The sequence below is a fragment of the Oryctolagus cuniculus genome, chromosome 11 (genome assembly GCF_964237555.1).
Source record: "Oryctolagus cuniculus chromosome 11, mOryCun1.1, whole genome shotgun sequence".
In the NCBI taxonomy this organism is placed as follows: Eukaryota; Metazoa; Chordata; class Mammalia; order Lagomorpha; family Leporidae; genus Oryctolagus; species Oryctolagus cuniculus.
Genome location: NC_091442.1, coordinates 27,139,973 through 27,158,333, shown reverse-complemented (window position 1 = coordinate 27,158,333; position 18,361 = coordinate 27,139,973). Strand labels below are relative to the sequence as shown.

General features: G+C 49.6%; 1 protein-coding gene across 1 annotated transcript; it reads right to left on the bottom strand.

Annotated features, from left to right (window-relative positions):
* Window positions 1-3,819: 3,819 nt before the first annotated feature.
* Window positions 3,820-17,306, bottom strand: C11H20orf202 (chromosome 11 C20orf202 homolog). Its single transcript, XM_017342142.3, has 3 exons — window positions 14,455-17,306; window positions 7,512-7,789; window positions 3,820-4,102 (listed from the first exon to the last, which is right to left on the bottom strand). Exons 1-2 carry the CDS (start codon window positions 14,845-14,847, stop codon window positions 7,559-7,561), a joined length of 624 nt encoding a protein of 207 aa, XP_017197631.3. The 5' UTR covers window positions 14,848-17,306; the 3' UTR covers window positions 3,820-4,102; window positions 7,512-7,558.
* Window positions 17,307-18,361: the final 1,055 nt, after the last annotated feature.

The following is an 18,361-nucleotide window of genomic DNA, read 5'->3' as shown; positions in this document are numbered from 1 at the left end:
AAGCAAGTTGTTCAAAGTATCCATCTCCACAGTTACTCAACTTTGTAGGAGACTTCTCTCTAGTCTCCTTTTAGGAGATAATACAACAAAAGCATTGCCTTATGACCAGATCAGACTATACAGCAAAAAATGTGGAGAAAAATTAGTATAGAGTCATATCATACAGCTAATGAATAAATATGCTATGTGTCTAGATTTTTGTGATGTTTTTCAGTTTTTAAAGTTTGTAATTAGTTATTTTTCCTTTCATTCTAAAAAAAATCCCTTTCTAGCCTAATCCTGTATTTGTGACTCTGTATTCCTTCTCTTAAGGAGTTCCTTGAACTGTGCCAGCTTCAGGTCCCACTCACGCACTGCCCCTCCACCCCCGGCCCCAGCCACACTGGATATCCTCTGACCATTCCTCCAGAAAGTGCATGACACATTGTTGCATCAGAAACATACTCACAAGTGAATGAGTGACACAAAAATGGGATGCCATAATGTTAACAGCATGAAAACATGAACTTTGTGTGTTGTATTTATCCCTGCATCCCAGTAGTGCCTGGCATACAGCAGGTGCACAATAAGCACTTTTTGAAGGAATCCAGGAGTATTCCACTACAGACCATGTTTCTTTCTCTTGGCCCCAGCTATACCCAGCTTGCAAAACATTTGCCTGAGATGGTTTCTACAGCTCAGAGGTGTCATTTTCATTTTAAAGACTAAAGGGAGGACCAGAGAAGGAGAAGTGGCTTGCCCCCAGGTAACTCAGTCAATGGCCGAGTTGAAGTTCATACCCAGGTCTCTGATGCCAGAAAGCATCGTCCTCTGAGGGCCTCCGGATAAGATGCCCCACAATGAGCAAGCAGATGGTGGCAGGAGCCCAAGGAGGGAGATCCCGGGGAAAATGACACTATATGGACACTAGGTGGCGCCCACATACAGCATAGTAATCATCTACTCAGGGTAAGGAGTCGGAAACATCTGCCCAAAGGGCACCTTTTTACTTTATTTTATTTATTTTTTGACAGGCAGAGTGGACAGTGAGAGAGAGAAACAGAGAGAAAGGTCTTCCTTTACCGTTGGTTCACCCCACAATGGCCTCTGCGGCCGGCACACCGCACTGATCGGAAGCCAGGAGCAAGGTGCTCTCCTGGTCTCCCATGCAGGTGCAGTCCTTGGGCCATCCTCCGCTGCACTCCCGGGCAAAGGGCACCTTTGAACCTTTGGTTTCATTTTTCTCAGCTGTTCTGCTTTTGCTTTCCAGGGCATTGCTCTCTGGGTCTCAGTTTTCTCCTCTGCCAAATGGAAGTGTTAACACGTATTCAGTAGTTGAATATTGTGTCCTGGTGTCTGTGTGTGGCAGTCATTCAGCAAGCATGAGCCCTGTGATAAGGCCCAAGTGTGCTCCAGCTATGTGAAATTCTTCTCGGTCATGCATTGCCTTTTTTTTTTTTTTTTTTTTTTTGACAGAGTGGACAGTGAGAGAGACAGAGAGAAAGGTCTTCCTTTACCATTGGTTCACCCCCCCCCCCCAATGGCCGCTGCAGCCGGCACACCACGCTGATCCGAAACCAGGAGCCAGGTGCTTCTCCTGGTCTCCCATGGGGTGCAGGGCCCAAGCACTTGGGCCATCCTCCACTGCACTCCCGGGCCACAGCAGAGAGCTGGCCTGGAAGAGGGGCAACTGGGACAGAGTCCAGCACCCCAACCGGGACTAGAACCCGGGGTGACAGCGCCGCAGGCGGAGGATCAGCCTATTGAGCCACAGCCCGGCCCATGCATTGCTTTTGACAGATTGCCCTGCAAAGTAATTTCTGTCATCATCCCCACTTCATAGGGAGCAAAATGAAACATAGAAACTTACATTATCTGCCCAATGTCACAAAACTGATGAGTAGCGGACCTGGGATTCAGATCCAAGCAGCCTGATGGCAAAATGCTCACCTGGAATCACTGCGTTATATTGCCTATGTGCTGCTGCTGTGGAGGAAGGAGAGGGGAAGAAGGAAGAAGGGGACGAGATGGAGGAGGGAAGGCAGAGAAGGAAGAAGTAGGAGGGAGAGGAGAAAGGAGGAGGAAGAAGAGAAGAAACAGGAGGAAGACGACGAGGAGGAAATATATGCCAATAACCTAGAATGTGTCCAGTGTCAAAAACTGAGCTGACTTGGGGCTGGCACTGTGGCAGAGCAGGTAAAGCCGTCGCTTGCAGTCCTGGCATCCCATATGGGATGTCCGGCTGCTCCACTTCCTATCCAGCTCTCTGGCCCAAGTCCCTGGGTCCCTGTGCCCATGTGGGAGACCCAGGTGAAGCTCCTGGATCTTGGCTTCTGCCTGGCTCAGCCCTGGCTGTTGAGGCCATCTGGGAAGTGAACAAGTGGCTGGAAGATCTCTCTCTCTCTCTGTCTCTCTGACTCTGTCTCTCTGTCTCTGTCTCTCTCTCTAACTCTGATTTTCAAATAAAAATAAAATCCTAAAATAAAATGAGCTGACCAATCAGACTCCCTCCCTATAGACATTAACTTCAAGAAATCACTAAGAGTGGGAGTAGAAGTGAAAAGATGGAGAAAGACCAGAAGGCAAAGCCCCAGCCCATGTTAAAGGAAGCTGGTCACAGTGCTGTGAAGAAGCTCAGACCCATGGAGGGTCGTGTGCGAGGGTCCCAGCTGCCAGTCTCTGCTAAGGTCCCATGCAACAGCCAGCATCCACTGTCAGACATGAGCTAGTAAGCCTCTGGCACAGACACCCTGAGAGAGCCAAACTGCCGCAGCAACCCCCAAGACCGTGGGAAATAAGGATTATGACAATGATGAGTGGTTGTTGCAATAATCATAGGACTGTTGTTCTAACTTGGGGCAGTTTGTTGCACGCCAGTATGCACAACTCATGCTGTCTGTATGGTTCAGGGTGGCTTCCACAGAAAGGCAGGCCTCTCAGAGTTTCTCATTAATCATAGTGAGAGTTCCCGCCTGCCCTCACCAGCTCTGGGTCCCAGGTCCTGCTCTGTTCTTCTACTCGCTCCTAAGTTTTGGTTTCTGACCTTGTTATTGATTTTCCCATCTGTGTCCCCTCTGCTCCTCACTCTGGGAGGAGCCAGGCTTAGAAGGATAGTATTGTTTGGGTTGCTTTGGCAGGAAAAACTCTGGACTTTGCTTTTGGCAACCGCAGTGCACGCGCTCCCCCTGCCGCTCACTGGCTGTCCTGGATGGAGGTGATTTCCAGCCTTCGCTGGGGACATTGTCCCCACCCCAACCTCCAGGGCCCCAGCACCTGGCTCAGCATGAGCCTGCTCAGACCTGGGATCAGAAACTGAGAGTTGATTCCAGATGTGTATTCTTGGAGAAGCCCAAATATTCCACAAGAGGAGGGCAGGTTCAGGGGGCTCTGGGTCCATCTTTCCAGGTTTGAGCGTGCGGAGTTTGGTTTGTGCGCCCAGTTGTGAGAAGCTGGGAGAGGCAGAGGTGCTAGTGGTTGGCACTGTGCATGGGAGCTGATGTCCTGTCTACTTTGCATGCCTGGATAGCAGGCAGAGGTCTCTCCAGGTGATGGGTGCATGCCGCTTGTCTGTCTGTCATGGGCATAGTTTCACACACCAATCCCATAGCAGTAAGAACAAACAGACATTTGTTACCCTTCCCATTGCCAAGGGCTCCATAAAGTGGTTTATGCACATTATCCCATTTAATCCACACAGCAGTCCTCTGAGTAATCACTGTTATTATCCCTTTTCTTGCAGATGAGGTAACTGAAGCTCAGAGAGGCTGAGGAGCTGTTATTTAAAGCAAACAGTAATGAAACATTAGAGCTGGAATTAAAATAAGCACATTTTTTAAAAGATTTCTTTATTTACTTGAAAGGCAGAATTACACGGAGAGAAAGATCTACCATTCACTCGTTCACTCCCCAAATGGCCAGAACCTGGAACTCCATTCTGGTCTCCCATGTGAGTGGCAAGGATCCAAGGACTTGGGCCATCTCCCACTGCTTTCTCAGATGAATTAGCAGGGAGCTGGATAGGAAGTGGAGCAGCCAGGACTCGAACCAGTGCTCCTGTGGGATGCCGGCATCGCAGGTGGTGGCTTAACCTGCTGTTCCACAATACCAGCACCAGCAAACACATCTGTAATCAGACCACACACGTTATGAACATCATCAAATTCCATCTTGCATCCATCATACTAGCAAACATCAAGAAGATTGATACATGTTGACCAGATGCGGAGCCCAGGAACTCTCATGCTTGGGTTGTGGCAGTGCAAAAGAACAGCCCATTTCAGAAAACAGATCTGTGGTCAACTTGGGCATCCCCATGCCTCCAGTTCAACTCTGAGACATAAAATCTAGAAAAACTCTCGTACTTGTGTGCCGGGAGACATGAACAAAAATGATGACAGTGGACAGTGGTAGTGGGAAGAATAGCAAAAAATTGTGTCAGGCAGGGACAGGTAGGAGACAGAAACCACATCAGTTATTTTAACACAGAATTTCATATAAAGAATTACTAACTAGGTATAAAGTGCTTAAGTGGGTGAGAGGAAGGTTATAAAAAGAACTTGAAGGTAGCAATTACAGGGAGTCTCTACCACCCCCAGGGCTGAGGGAACAAAGGAAAGAAGCTGAGACTGCCAAAGCTTCCAACTGCAGAGAAAGCTTCGTGGAGCTGAAATTCAGGTGTCTCAGAAGGGGAGTTGTGTTCTGCTGGGACTGGGCGCGCCGTGCCAGGGCAGGGACTCAGACTGGAGAGGAGGGGGCCTGGCTATCAGAACTACTGTCTCTGGGCTCAGGCAGGGACCCCGTGGGGTTGGGACTACACCCTGGAGCAGGTGATGCCTCAGCCTGGAACTGCTGCTGGAGCGTGCTCCCAGGGAAGGGGACGAGCCATTCTCTCTCCGCCAGCCAGGCCTGACCGGGACCAGCTGGTGGCACACGTCCGTGCTGTGCAGGGGCACAGCCCCAGCCTCCCAGAGCAGAGATTTTTTTGCTGTCAAACATTATATAAAACTCTCAGGTCAGTCTATGTGTAATGCACCCCCTCCATTCTGCCTCTGTATGCAACAGATTTACTTTTACAAAGCCACAAAAACGATTTTTTTTTTCGAGGGCTGCTAACTTTATTGTTTTGTTGTTAAGGAGCTTCTCGCAAGGGTTCAGAGCAGTTAAGTCACACATTCACGGTAATGTCCCCAAAGAGGACTCTTCTGCATCTGAGATGTTCAGATCCGAAAGTTTCGGCTTTGGGCTACAGCTTCTTCTTCCGAGTCCCAGCCACACTGGCTCTGTCCTACGCAGGCTGACTTTACCCTCCTGAGCAAAGCGTCCCCTCCCTTCTCCCCTGCCCAATCCTCACCTATCGACCATTCATTACCGTTGCACTCTCTTGAATACTGTTAACTCCTTCTCCTATGTGAGGGCAATGGCTGGGTTTCATTTATCTTTTTTTTTTTTTTTTTTTTTTTTGAGATTTAACTACATGCAAGCAGATTTTCAAAAATGAAAAAGCTACAAATAATCAGATTATCCTCACAGGATGGCTTTTTTTATTTTTACCTCCTTTCTCCCGTCTTTCTGGCCAGGAGATAAAAAATTTTTAAAAAGATTTATTTTATTTATTTGAAAGACAAGAATTACAGAGAGAGGTAGAGGCAGAGAGAGAGGTCTTCCATCCACTGGTTCACTCCCTAGATGGCCGCAACGGCCAGAGCTGCACCGATCCGAAGCCAGGAGCCTGGAGTTTCCTCCAGGTCTCCCACGTGGGTGCAGGGACCCAAGGACCTGGGCCATCTTCTACTGCTTTCCCAGGCCATAGCAGAGAGCTGGATAGGAAGAGGAGCAGCCATGACTAGAACTAGCATCCACATGGGATGCCAGTGCTTCAGGCCTGGGCTTTAACCCACTGCACCACAGCGCCGGCCCCAGGAGATAATTTTTTTTTTTTTTTTGACAGGCAGAGTGGACAGTGAGAGAGAGAGACAGAGAGAAAGGTCTTCCTTTGCCGTTGGTTCACCCTCCAATGGCCGCCGCGGCCAGCGCGCTGCGGCCGGCGCACCGCGCTGATCCGATGGCAGGAGCCAGGAGCCAGGTGCTTTTCCTGGTCTCCCATGGGGTGCAGGGCCCAAGCACCTGGGCCATCCTCCACTGCACTCCCTGGCCACAGCAGAGGGCTGGCCTGGAAGAGGGGCAACCGGGACAGAATCCGGCGCCCCGACCGGGACTAGAACCCGGTGTGCCGGCGCCGCTAGGCGGAGGATTAGCCTAGTGAGCCGCGGCGCCGGCTCCAGGAGATAAATTTTTAAAATCATGACTGCAGACCTTTTCAATGGAGTGTGCTGTTGTATAAGGATATTTCAAAAGTTCGTGAACAATGGAGTTAAAAGGTGCTCATTCTGGCACAAAAATATTTTTAAATACATGCATAGTTTTTTCAAAATATTCATTTTCCAAGAACTTTTTCAAGACCCCGGAATATGCATGGATTTCAAAAGTTTTCCACACCCAACTAAAATTGTCTTTTAATTGCATTTTCCATGAACTTTTTTTTGAAGTCCCCTCACATTGTGAGCTTGATGCTTGTTGTTAGGGAGGTCGTTGTCACAGATCCTGAATGAATGCATGAGATGTCATTTCTTGATGATCACTGGCCGGTGCTTCGTGGAACATCTGGATGTATTCCTTGGGACCCTTCTGGTTGCAAAGGAAGGAAACCCTGTTCACATCGGCTTAAGCAAAGACAAACCAATGTGTGTGCCTATGGGTGGCAGTGGTGGGGTTTCCTGGCTTCAGCCACTGGGAAGAATGCCAAGCTAACACAAGACTAGGGCCTGAAATCAGGCACTCCTCCTCCCTGTCTCTGGGGTGGCCCTCTCTGCTCCTCTTTGCAGATTTGTGCCTCTCCTCCTTACCACAGTCAGTCCCTGTCACGGCACATGCTCACTGGCAGCCTTCACTTTCTAATTGTAGTGGAAACAGCATCCAGATAGCAATCCCAGGGAAGGACGGTGATTGGCTCTGTTGAGTCACATGCCCACCCACTGGGCCAATAACATAAGGGCAACTATAAATTAAATAATGGGCCAGCCCTAACAACATGCCCAGCTCTAAGGCCAGGGTGGCAAGAGGGCCTGTTATCATCAGATGAAGGGGAACAGGAAGACATGCTGAGAAAATAGAAGACAGTCACTAAGCACTACACAGGGTTTGATTTCTCACCATGGCGTCCCTTGGGTGCCATCTTTACATAGCCAGTTCCTTCTTTGAACCGCTGCCTTGTGGGAAATTCCCAAGAATAGGATGGCCACTCTGGTACTTGCCAGAGCCATATACCCTGGTAGTGTTTTCAAAATGTGTTCACAGCCAGTAACTTACCAGGGCCTCACAAGAAACCTCTAATACATGACAGAAATGGAACCAGAGACACAGAGACGTGGACAGATAGGTGCAGGGACACACAGAGGATGGGGACAGAGATGAACTCAGAGTCTGGCTTCCTGACTCCCATTTGGATGCTCTCCCCACTGAAACACCGGAGTCACCTTAGACTGGAGTGGGAGGGTATAAGTCCATTGTCATCTCTGGCTGGTTAAGGGAGGGAGCTCCGTCTGCTTTCTTCTGCTCGGAGCTGGGCCAGCTGCCTTGAGGAGACAGACGGGCAGCCCCTGCCCTCGGATCCCGTCCGAGCTCTGATCGGGGAGGTCCCTGCGCTGGACCTGGTGTCCTCCCAGTGGGTGGTCTCAGCCCGAAGCTCCTCCAGGACCCTGTGCAGATGCCTGAGCGTGAGCAGCAGCTGCTGGTCCTGGAGCTGCATCTCAGCCTGTGACAGAAAAAGAGCCTGTGAGGGGTGTGCAGAGCATGGCTGGGTCCCCATAAAACCCCTTCCTGTCCCTGTCGCATCGGAGACAAGCCTGCTTGGCAGGTGTGCAACCTGACAGCACTGTATCCACCAAAGCCTGCTGCTTTGTCTGCAAAGCAGAAAGCAAACGACTTTCTACAAACGAGGACTGCATGAATGAGTGCGCAGAAAAACATGCTCTAAAATGTGATGCGTGTAACTCCACTCTCTCCTTTTATCTTCGCTGTAACTAACGGATCATTTTGTAGGTACTAAGATGAGAATGGCTTCTTAGTGAAACAAGATAAAGCTGGCAGGTTGGAGGCTGTGGGAACAGTGATTCTCACCATAAGATCCGGGAATGCTTGGGTTCCCAAAACCCTTTCAGGAGCTCAGTGAGGTCAAAACTACCTTCCCGGGGCCAGCATTGTGAAGTAGCTGGTAAAGCCACCACCTGCAGCACCAGCATCCCACATGGGTTTGTGTCCCGACTGCTGTACTTCTGATCCAGTTCCTTGCTAATGGCCTGGGAAAGCAGTGGGTGCTTGGGCCCCTGCACCCTCGTGGGAGACCTGGAAGAAGCTCCTGGCTCCTGGCTTCAGTCTGGCCCAGCCCTGGCGCTTGCGGCCATTTGAGGAGTGAACCAGCAGATGGAAGACTCTCTCTCTCTCTCTTCCTCTTTGTAACTCTCTGCCTTTCAAGTAAATAAAATAAATCTTAAAAAAAAAAAAAACAAAACACCCTACCTTCTTCACAAGACTAAGACACTGTTTTCCTTTCTCACTGTCGTCCTCTTAGTAGTGTACAGTGGAGTTTTCCAGAAGCTAATGACCTGTAATATCTCAACAGATTGGAGGCAGAAGCAGACAGGGGAATCCAGCTGTCTTCTGTTAAGCCAGTCATCAAAGCAATTTGCAAGCAAGTAAAGCAATATTACTCCTCGCTGAATATTTGCTTTGAAAAATAGTTATTTAAAATCAGATTTTATCAACAGGTAATGAGGTTATTATTTTAAGTGCATTGATAAATATTAAAATGTCCTAAGTTTTGGTTTCTAATTCAGTCAATATTGATATACTCACATGAATGAAAGATTGGTGTCCTTAATAAACTTTGCAAGCGTAAAGGGATCCTAACACCAAAAGACCTGAGAACCACTGCCCTGAAGCTCTACCGCCACCGCTCGTCCGTCTCCAACCTTTCTCCCATTTTCCCCTAGGAATTTTTCCCTACACATTGTGGGGAGCAGCTCGGACTGGACTGTTACTGGAATTAAGACTTATTCTATGCATCTGCTCTCCCACAATGTGGCGCTGGGAGAGAAGTAAACAGCTTCCGCACAGCTGCCTCCAGTTCAACCAATTAACTGTAGGACTTGCTCCTGATTGGAGAGCAGCGTACTCAGCCGAGTTAGGATTGGCGGAAGAGGACTATAAAGGAGGAGAGAGACGGCATGCACCGGGAACATCTATGGGGAACATCTATGGGGAACATCTAAGGGAACCCGTGCAGCCCCCGAGAGAACCGGCCGGCGGTGTGCCGCTCCCCTGCGGAAGTGGGGAATGTGGCCAGGGGGAACCGCCCTTCCACGGAGGTGGAAGGGATAGTAGCCAACCCGGGAAGAACCAGCAGCAAACCCGGGGAAGGCCGAGCAGACGAAAGAACAGCGCAGGGTCCTGTGTCGTTCCTCCACGAAGAGGGGGAGCGACACACATTTTCTCTCTTTCGTGTTCCCTTTGAAAATGTTAAAATACCGGGCCCGCTTTTGGCCCTTGGTTAAGATACCTGCTTCCTGTGGAGGAGGACCTCGGTTTGATGAGCAGCCCCAGCTCTGGGCTTCAGTGTCTACAAATGACGACCTCAGAAGGCAGCAGAGGGGCTCAGGTGGTCAGGGTCCTGCTTCCTACGGGGGAAACCTGCACTGATTTCCTGCCTCCTGGCCCAGTTCCAGCCATTGCAGGCACTTGGAGACTGAACCAAGAGAGGGCAGCGCTCTTTCATGCACTCTCTTTCTCTAGAATGAATACATTAAAAATCTTTAAATGCTAAAATTTTATTTTCTGACTAAATAATTCTTACACTGGATATAAAATTTAACAGCTCCTAAGATCATATAATTATTTTCTTTTTTAGAGATTTATTTATTTATTTGAGAAGCAGAGTTTTGGACAGAAAGAGGGAGAGACAGAGAGATCTTCCATCCGCTGGTTCACTCCCCAAATGGCCACAACAGCTGGAGCTGGGCCGATTTGAAGGCAGGAGCCAGGAGCCAGGAGCTTCTTCTGGGTCTCCCATGTGGGTGCAGAGGCCCAAGCACTTGGGCCACCTTCCACTGCTTTCCCAGGCCATTAGCAAGGAGCTAGATTGGAAGTGGAGCAGCCAGGACTCAAACCTATGCCTGTATGGGATGCCAGCACTGCAGGCAGAGGCTTAACTTACTACGCCACAGCGCTGGCCTCAAGGACATATTATTAAAAGTCTCTCCCCTTGTTTCATGCCAGAACTCAAAGTTTCCTTCTCCAGGGGCCGTCAGTGTACATGGGTCCAGCTTTCCCTTCCCACACTGCTTGAAGCACAGCACATGGCCTGACTTGCAGTCTTACTTTCTCCTCTCTCTTTCTCACAGATAATTATTGTCAGCCCTCCATGGCTCTAGGTCCCACGTCTGGATTCAAGCAACTGCAGCTTAAAAAGCTTTGGGGAAAAAAATTGCCTCTGTATTGAAAATGTTCAGACTTTCATTTCTTGTCACTAATCCCCAAACAATACAGGATCACAAGTATTTACATAGCATTTACATGGTATTCAGTAGTGGAAGTCATCTGGAGGTGCTTTAACATATACAGGAGGATGCGTATTGGTTATATGCATTTCCCTTTTTTTTAGGATTTATTTATTTAAAAGGCAGAGTTACAGAGAGAGAGAGAGAGAGAGAGAGAGCTTCCATCTGCTGGTTCACTCCCCAAATGGCCACAACGGTTGGGGCTGGGCCAGGCAGAAGTCTGGAAGCTGGAACTCAAGCCAGATCTCCCATGCAGGTCCAGGGGCCCAAGTACTTGGGACATCTGCTGCCTCTTTCCCAAGCACATTAGTAGGGAGCTGGATCAAAAGAAGAGCAGCTGGGACTTGAACATGTAGGATGCCAGCTTTGCAGGCAGTGGCTTAACCCACCGTGCCACAATGCCAGCACCAATATCCATTTTCTAAAAAGGACTTGAGCATCCATGGGTTTTGGGATCTACAGGGGGCCCTGGAGCCAGGGTTGACAACTATATTAATGTTCCCCCATTAAAAGCAGTGTTGTAGTTTTCTAGACAAAGAGCAAGTCCATGGGCTCCTCTGAGGCATGAAAAATCCTGCTGGGACAGTGAGAAGCTGGGAAGAGAGGGCCTGCAGGTGAAGGTATAGGCCGTCCCCCTGAGAACACTGGGATTCTTCCAGTAGCAAAGCAGGTAGTTGTGGGAGGTCCCTTCCCAATTCCTAGGAAAACAATCCATGTCTCCTCTGCTCTAGGGATTTCCACCCGTACATCTCTTCATCCATCCTTCAGCACTGGTTCAGGGTATGTGTGGTGAGAACAGCATTGAGTACCCAACAGGGCAGCCATGTTAAGGGAGGCAGTGGACATGGTGACTCTGGCTGGGAGGCCAGAAGACCCTGAGTGGTGGGGAAGTGTCTTATCTCACAAGGCAAGAGGTCCAGAGCAGGTGTGGTGCTGGGCTTAGTTTGCTCAATCTCTGCAGTGCCCAGCTCTGCACAGGCATCAGGCGGGTCAGCTGTGTGGTCATGGGTGTCTGTGGCTCTTCCCCCTCTTTTGGATCCCACCAAGACCCTGGGGTCCACAGGATCCCAGGCAAAGAGGGAGAGAGTGCTTTTGACTGTGGTAGTCACTGGCCTCCCTAATTTGTCCCCTCTGCTCCATGCAGGCACCATCCAGTGCTGGTCCTTCTCTGACAACCATCAAGTGGGGCTTCTTGGGTGGGCTCTGGAGGGGCCCTTATTGTCATGCAAATTCCATGCGATCCGCATGTCCAGGATCAGTAGGAGGAGGCTCAAGCCCCCGCTTCATCTCTCGGCGTCATGGGGAGACACGGAGACTGTTTCAGGTTACCTACCTCCCCTCTGCCCCTGGGTCTTGCTCCCTCTTTGTGGGGAAACAGGCGCTTTGTTTTCAGGCACCAAGCAGTCTCAACTTAGGCCCCCAGTGTTCAGGGAGCCTGGGGAAGTCCAGCTGTCCAGTCCTGGGTACCTGCGGGCTGGAAGGAGCTGCAGCCCCTGCTGGAATCCCCTAGTCCCAAAAGAAGCCTCTATGGGGTTAGGCCCTCTCTGTGGGGTAAAGACAGGGGTGGGTCCCAGCTGGCCTGTTGCCTGGCAACCCAAAAAGGTCCTTCTAGGACAAACACAAACCCGTGTTTCCCTCCCATAATGACAGACAGGTGTGTTGCAATACAAGCCTCTTTCTTCAAGTCCCTGCACTGCCTCCCTCTCTCCCTTGTCTGGTGTCCCCACACTCTTTGGGGGCACTCTTCTAGTTTTGGACTTGGAGAAAATGCCACAAAGAAGGGAACAAAGTCTGGCTTCCCTGAGCAGACACCAAGAGAGCAACGGGTGTAACTGAGGTGTGCAGGAGAGTTAGTGCCCCGTGGGCTGGGTCTTTAGAGCAGGAAGTGAAAGATGAGAACAACCTGGACCATGCATTTTCACATCTCTCTCTGCCGGGGGCAGTGTCTCTGTCAGCCCCTGCAGAGAAGTCCTGCAGGGGGAAAGCCAGCTGCTGTGAGACCTGCTGGGCCTCTTTAAGGCTCCTCCCAAAGCCAGCTCCGGGACACCAAGCACGGCCTGGCATTGTGCTGCCTTCGCCTCAACTCCCAGTTGCCCTGCCCCTCAGCACTCCAGGCTTGTCCCCTCACATACATCCTCAGTTCAATCTTCGTCTGAGCCTCTGCTTTTGAGAGGATCTGGGCTAAGACAGCGGGTGGAATTCATGTCCACCTGGGTCAGGATTATCAGAGCCAACATCTGGGTGCTAAGAGCAATAGGGTACTTCAAAAACCCTGGAAAATGGAATTAAAAAGTAAGTTTGTGGGCTGGCGCTGTGGTGTAGAGAGTTAACGCTCTAGCCTGCCGGGCTGGCATCCCATATGGGCGCTGGTTCGAGTCCCAGCTGTTCCACTTCTGATCCAGCTCTCTGCTATGGCCTGGGAAAGCAGTAGAAGATGGCCCAAGTCCTTGGGCCCCTGAACCCATGTGGGAAGACCTGGAGGAAGCTCCTGGCTCCTGGCTTCAGATTGGTGCAGCTCCAGCTGTTGCAGCCATTTGGGGAGCAAACCAGTGGATGGAAGACCTCTCTCTCTCTGTTTTTCCATTTTTTTGTAACTCTGTCTCTCAAATAAATAAAATAAGTCTTTTTTTTTAAAAAAGGTAAGTTTATTTTGGTGCTCCATATTTTTGAAATCCACTCATAGTTCTCTGATAATATGCATTTTCATTAATTAAAAAAATTTTTTGTGGCAGCAGGTTAAGCTGCTGCCTGCAACTCCGGCATCCTATATTGGGGCACCAGTTTGAGTCCTGGTTGCTCTGCTTCTGCTAACGTAGCTAGGCGAGCTCCCTGCTAATGTACGTGGGTGAGCAGTGAATGATGGCTTAAGTTCTTGGGTCCCTGCCACTGATGTAGGGAGACCTCTATGGAGTTCCTGGGCCAGCCCCAGCTGTTGCAGCCATTCGGGGAGTGAACCAGTGGGTGGAAGATCTCTCTGTCTCTATTGTACTGCCTCTCAAAAACTAAACAAGGCTTTTAAAAAGCTATTTATGTATTTGAAAAGCAGAGAGATAGAGGAAAAGAGACGGAAAGAGATTGCCTGCTGATTCTCTCCCAAAATGCCCTCAGCATCCAGTCCTGGGCCAGGCCGAAGTCAGGAGCCAGGAACTCAGTTCAGGTTTCCCACGTGGTTGATACCTGCTGCCACCTGCAGTGTACATTCTCGGGAAACTGCAATGGAGAAAAAGCCCAGGACTCCAACCCAAGTACTCTGATGAGTATGCAGGTGTCTCAAGTGATGGCTTAACTGGCTCTGCCAAACACGTGACCCCTTCTTAAAAAATAATTTTTATTTGAAAGGCAGAGAGACAGAGAGATTTTCAGGAATATTTTGAGATCTCTGGGTTTCAATTTTTTTTTTTTTTGCACCAAAATGAACTTATCTCTTACTTCCATTTTCCACAAACTTTTGGAAAGTACCCTGTACGCTCAGTGAACCTCCTTGCTGAATCCTGACCGTAACCTCTGCAATGTGGGTACGATTATTATCCACATTGTGTGATAAGGAAATGAAAGCGCAAAGAGGTAAAGCCACTCACTCGAGGCTGCAGAGCCAAGAGCTGGGCATGTGCCCAGGAGCCAGCGCAATCCTAAAACCCGTCTGGCAGACACCGCGCCCCGTGCCTCCTATGTAGGCCATGACCTACTTATTCTAACACCTGAGATTGCCTTTGTGTGCTGTGTGGCTGGTCCTGGGGGGGGTACGTGCAGGGCCCATACCCCAGCCCAAAGCCTGTCCTCAGCCAACAGACCCCTGGGAAGGAAGACCAGGGAACCCTGGAAAATATGGGGTGGGAGCCTCCGGCAAAAGAAACGCAAGGCTTACCAGTTCCTTTCTCAGCCATTCCAGGGTCTGCCCAAGACTTGGGGTTGGCTCCTCTGCTGTTTTCATCTCCGTGTCCTTGGGTGAGACCTTGACACTGCCCCGGTGATGGGCCCGAGGGACCTCTGACTCACAGAGCCTCCCACCTCCGTCAAGCTGGCAGCAGAGTCCGGCCAAGTCACCGAGGATGTAGTTAATGAGAGCAGAAAGTAGCTCACATTGGAAAATGTAATTTGGCTTTTTTTTTTTTAAGGTTTCAGTGCTTTGAACAGAATAAAGAGGAAGGAGGAAGGGAGAGAGGAAGGAGGGAGGAAGACCATCAAGGGTACGGATGCCTCTGTGGCTGCTGCATCCAGAGCCAGGCTGGTCTGATGCCAGTAGGATCTCAGAAACCATCGATCTTTAAGTGATACTGATAATCATTATCATGAAAACAGGGGTTCCTGCCTGAGAGCCCCTGTTTCTTTTTAGATTTATTTTTTATTTGAAAGGCAGTTTTACAGAGAGAGAAGGAGAGACAGAGATCTTTCAACCACCAACTTACTCCCCCAATGGCTGCCATGGGCCAGGCTAGGCCAGGCTGAAGTCAGGAGCCAGGAATTTCTGTCCGGGTCTCCCACATGGGTGGCAGGGGTCCAAGTCCTGGTGCCATCTTCTTCTGCTTTCCCATGCTCATTAGCAGGGAGCTGGGTTGGAAGCAGAGCAGCTGGGACTTGAACTGGTGCCCATATGAGATGTCAATGTTGCAGGTTGCAGCTCAACCCGCTGTGCCACAATGCCACCACCCCCAGCCCCTCCCAAGAGTGTGCTTTGCATATCAAATATGTGTATACCTCATGTGGGGCAGATGTTCCCCTGTGCCTCTAATCCATTTTCCTTCTCATTCATTTATCTACAGGATTTAGATAAAGGGATAGGCTCACTTTCCAAGTTCCTTTGCTTCTGGAATGCCCATATGATTCATTTTTAGAAAATGTGATCAAAGGAGAAACTTCTTAAGTTCAAGAAAAGCTTTCTTTCTAATGTAAGGAAAAATGGGGGTGGGCATTTGGCTTTGTGGTTAAGATGCCTGGGTGCCATATTGGAAGGTCTGGATTCAAGTCTCAACTCCTGCTGCTGATTCCAGTTTCCTGCTGATACAGATTCTGGGAGGCACCAGGTATGACTCAAGTAAACAAGTCCCTGATGCCCATTGAGTTCCTGTTTTGGCTTTGGCCTGGCCCAGTTCTCTCTCTCTCTCTCTCTCTCTCTCTCTCTCTCTCTCTCTCTCTCCTCCCACCCCTCACTCTGTCTGTCTTGAATAATTTTTTACAAACAGATAAACGGAAGATGTCACTGGTACTTCCCCTTTACTCCTATTTTCTCTCCCTTTCTTCTGCCTTGAATAGGATGCAATGCCTGGAGCCACAGTAACCATCTTGCAATCACAGACAAAGGCCAAGAAACTGACAGAGTTTTGAAACTTGAGTCATGGAATCATAAGTAGCAGCTCTGTTGAGGGGGCCAATAGATTGCATTTGTCATTGGGCACTCGCTTCCTTACAGGACACACAATCCTCACTGACACAGTTTCTGCTTCACAACACCCCAAGCAATGAGTATTCTTTCAGTAAATACTTACTGAGCATCTACTGACTGCATACCAAGTTCTGCAAGAAGCAGCCCCAAACCAGAGAGAGAGAGAGAGAGAGACTCCTTGTTTTCCTGGCTCCGATATCCCAGTGGATAGAAGAAAATAAAAACCAAATTAATGCTATAATAAAAATAAAGAGGATTTTTTCTCCTTATAGGGATTAATTTTTGTAAATTTACTTCATACACATGAAGTAGAAGCCCAGACCAAGAATTAACCTAGTGATTTCAGATAAGGATCTGAGCTGACTTGCCAGACAAACTCAATCCATGCTGGAGGGAGGCTGCACAAGATACCCACAGAAAGAGATCTGCTGAAGATGAAGACATAACCCCAAATTACAAAGCACACAAGGGAGGTCTGGCACTGTGGGGTAGCGAGTACAGCCGCCACCTGCAGTGCCAGCATCCCATATGGGCGCCGGTTTGGGTCCCAGCTGCTCCACTTCCTATCCAGCTCTCTGCTGTGGCCTGGGAAAACAGTAGAAGATGGCCCAAGTCCTTGGGCCCCTGCACCCACGTGGGAGACCCAGAAGAAACTCCTGGCTCCTGGCTTTGATTTGGTGTAACTCTGACTGTCGCGGCCAACTGGGGAGTAAACCAGCAGATGGAAGACCTCTCTCTCTCTCTCTCTCTCTCTCTCTCTCTCTCTCCCCCCCCCCGCCTCTGCCTCTGCCTCTCCTTCTCTCTCTGTGTAACTCTGACTTTCAAATAAATAAATCTATAAAAAAAGGCACACAAGGGAACCATTCAGCATAAGTGAGAGGCAGAACACACCATCCACTGCGGTACTGGAACCCCCTTCCCCTGAGAACTCCAGGTGAACACGATTCTAAAATATTTTGGGTAGAAAGGCAGACAAAAAGGGAACAACACACAGTACAAACAGTATTTTAAAAAGAACTCAATAGAATTTATAGAAGTAAAGACTGTAGCATCTATAAATTAAAGAGAAGAGTGATATTTATTGCATTTCCAGAAGACAGAGCTAGGGCAGTGGGTGCAGGACATAAAGGTGCAGGTTGGGACTCAGTGGGAGGAAGGGGTTGTTTGACTTCTTCCAGGCAGTGGCCATTTGGCCAGTGGGGTGCAGAAGCATAGCCCAGATGAGTGGGGAGGCCAGAGAAGGGACTTCACTGGCTTGGGGGTGGGACCTGGGACTCCTTCCAAGTGTGAGAACCATTGTGGGAGATAAGGGACGCTGTATAGGAAACCAGAGCACCTGGGCTCCACCTCTGACTTTACCAAACTTTCTTTGTGAGCATGGGCCTCGTCCTTTCTCTCTTAGGCAAAACAAGGCTCAAAACAGTTAGTAGATTGAGTCATAAGGAAGCCCACATTTCTCATACCCTGTGGTTTACAGTCTGAGATGCATTCTGACTGTCACATGCAGGTAAAATTTTTCTGTGCAGTGTCTCAGCCATCAATCTTTAGAATCAAAGTGTATCTGAGAGACTCCCATCTGGCACATTCACAACCTTCCAGAAATGGCTCCTCCCTGGCAGGTCACCAGGCATTGTGTCACCTGGCCCCCTCATCATGGGACAATGGCTTGAAGCAGAGATGGGTGCCCCAGCCCAAGGAGGCCATCTGCACACTGGACAGGAGGAAGATCCTCGGTTCCTGAGTGGCTGGTATTCCGGGAACTATGCTCTGAGTGGCAACCAAGTGATCCAAGCAGAGCTGTTCTTGGAGACTTGGGGTCTGCACAGACAGAGGAGTCGGGTTATCCCAAGCACGCTGTGTTAACAAACCTCCCCCAAACCCCATAGTTTTAAACAAACATCACTAATTTTCCTGCCTGAGTCTGTGCGTTGGCTGGGGTTGTGTGCTACTGGCAGCAGATCTGCAGATCTGAGGCTGGTCTGTGGGTTCCCTATCTTCCTAGAATCACGGGCATGCAGGGACACACTCTTTGCTTTAGTCCTAAGCTCAAAACTATGACATCGTTGTCTTTGTTACATGCCATTGGCCAAGCTCCGGCTGTTGCAGCCAATTGGGGAGTGAACCATTGGATGGAAGACCTCTCTCTCTCTCTCTGCCTCTCCTCTCTCTGTGTAACTCTGACTTTCACATGCTAATGCACAGGAACGCACACTCCACCTACAGAAAGATCAAGTGTGTGCAGTTAGGGAGGGTAGAGAAGTGGGAGTGAGAATGCCACACTAGGAAGGGATCAGTTCAGAAGTGGGGCCAGGCTTGTCAGGACTCAGAGGGAAGGTGACAATCAGAAACCAGGCCAGAGATGGAGACAGGAAATGTTGCACAGCAGCGGCAG

Coding starts and splice junctions, on each gene's coding strand:
- C11H20orf202 (XM_017342142.3), bottom strand. CDS start 14,847: ATGGTTTCTGAGATCCTACTGGCATCAGACCAGCCTGGCTCTGGATGC. Junction 7,790..14,454: donor AATGGCTGAGAAAGGAACTG/GTAAGCCTTGCG, acceptor TTTCTGTCACAG/GCTGAGATGCAGCTCCAGGA.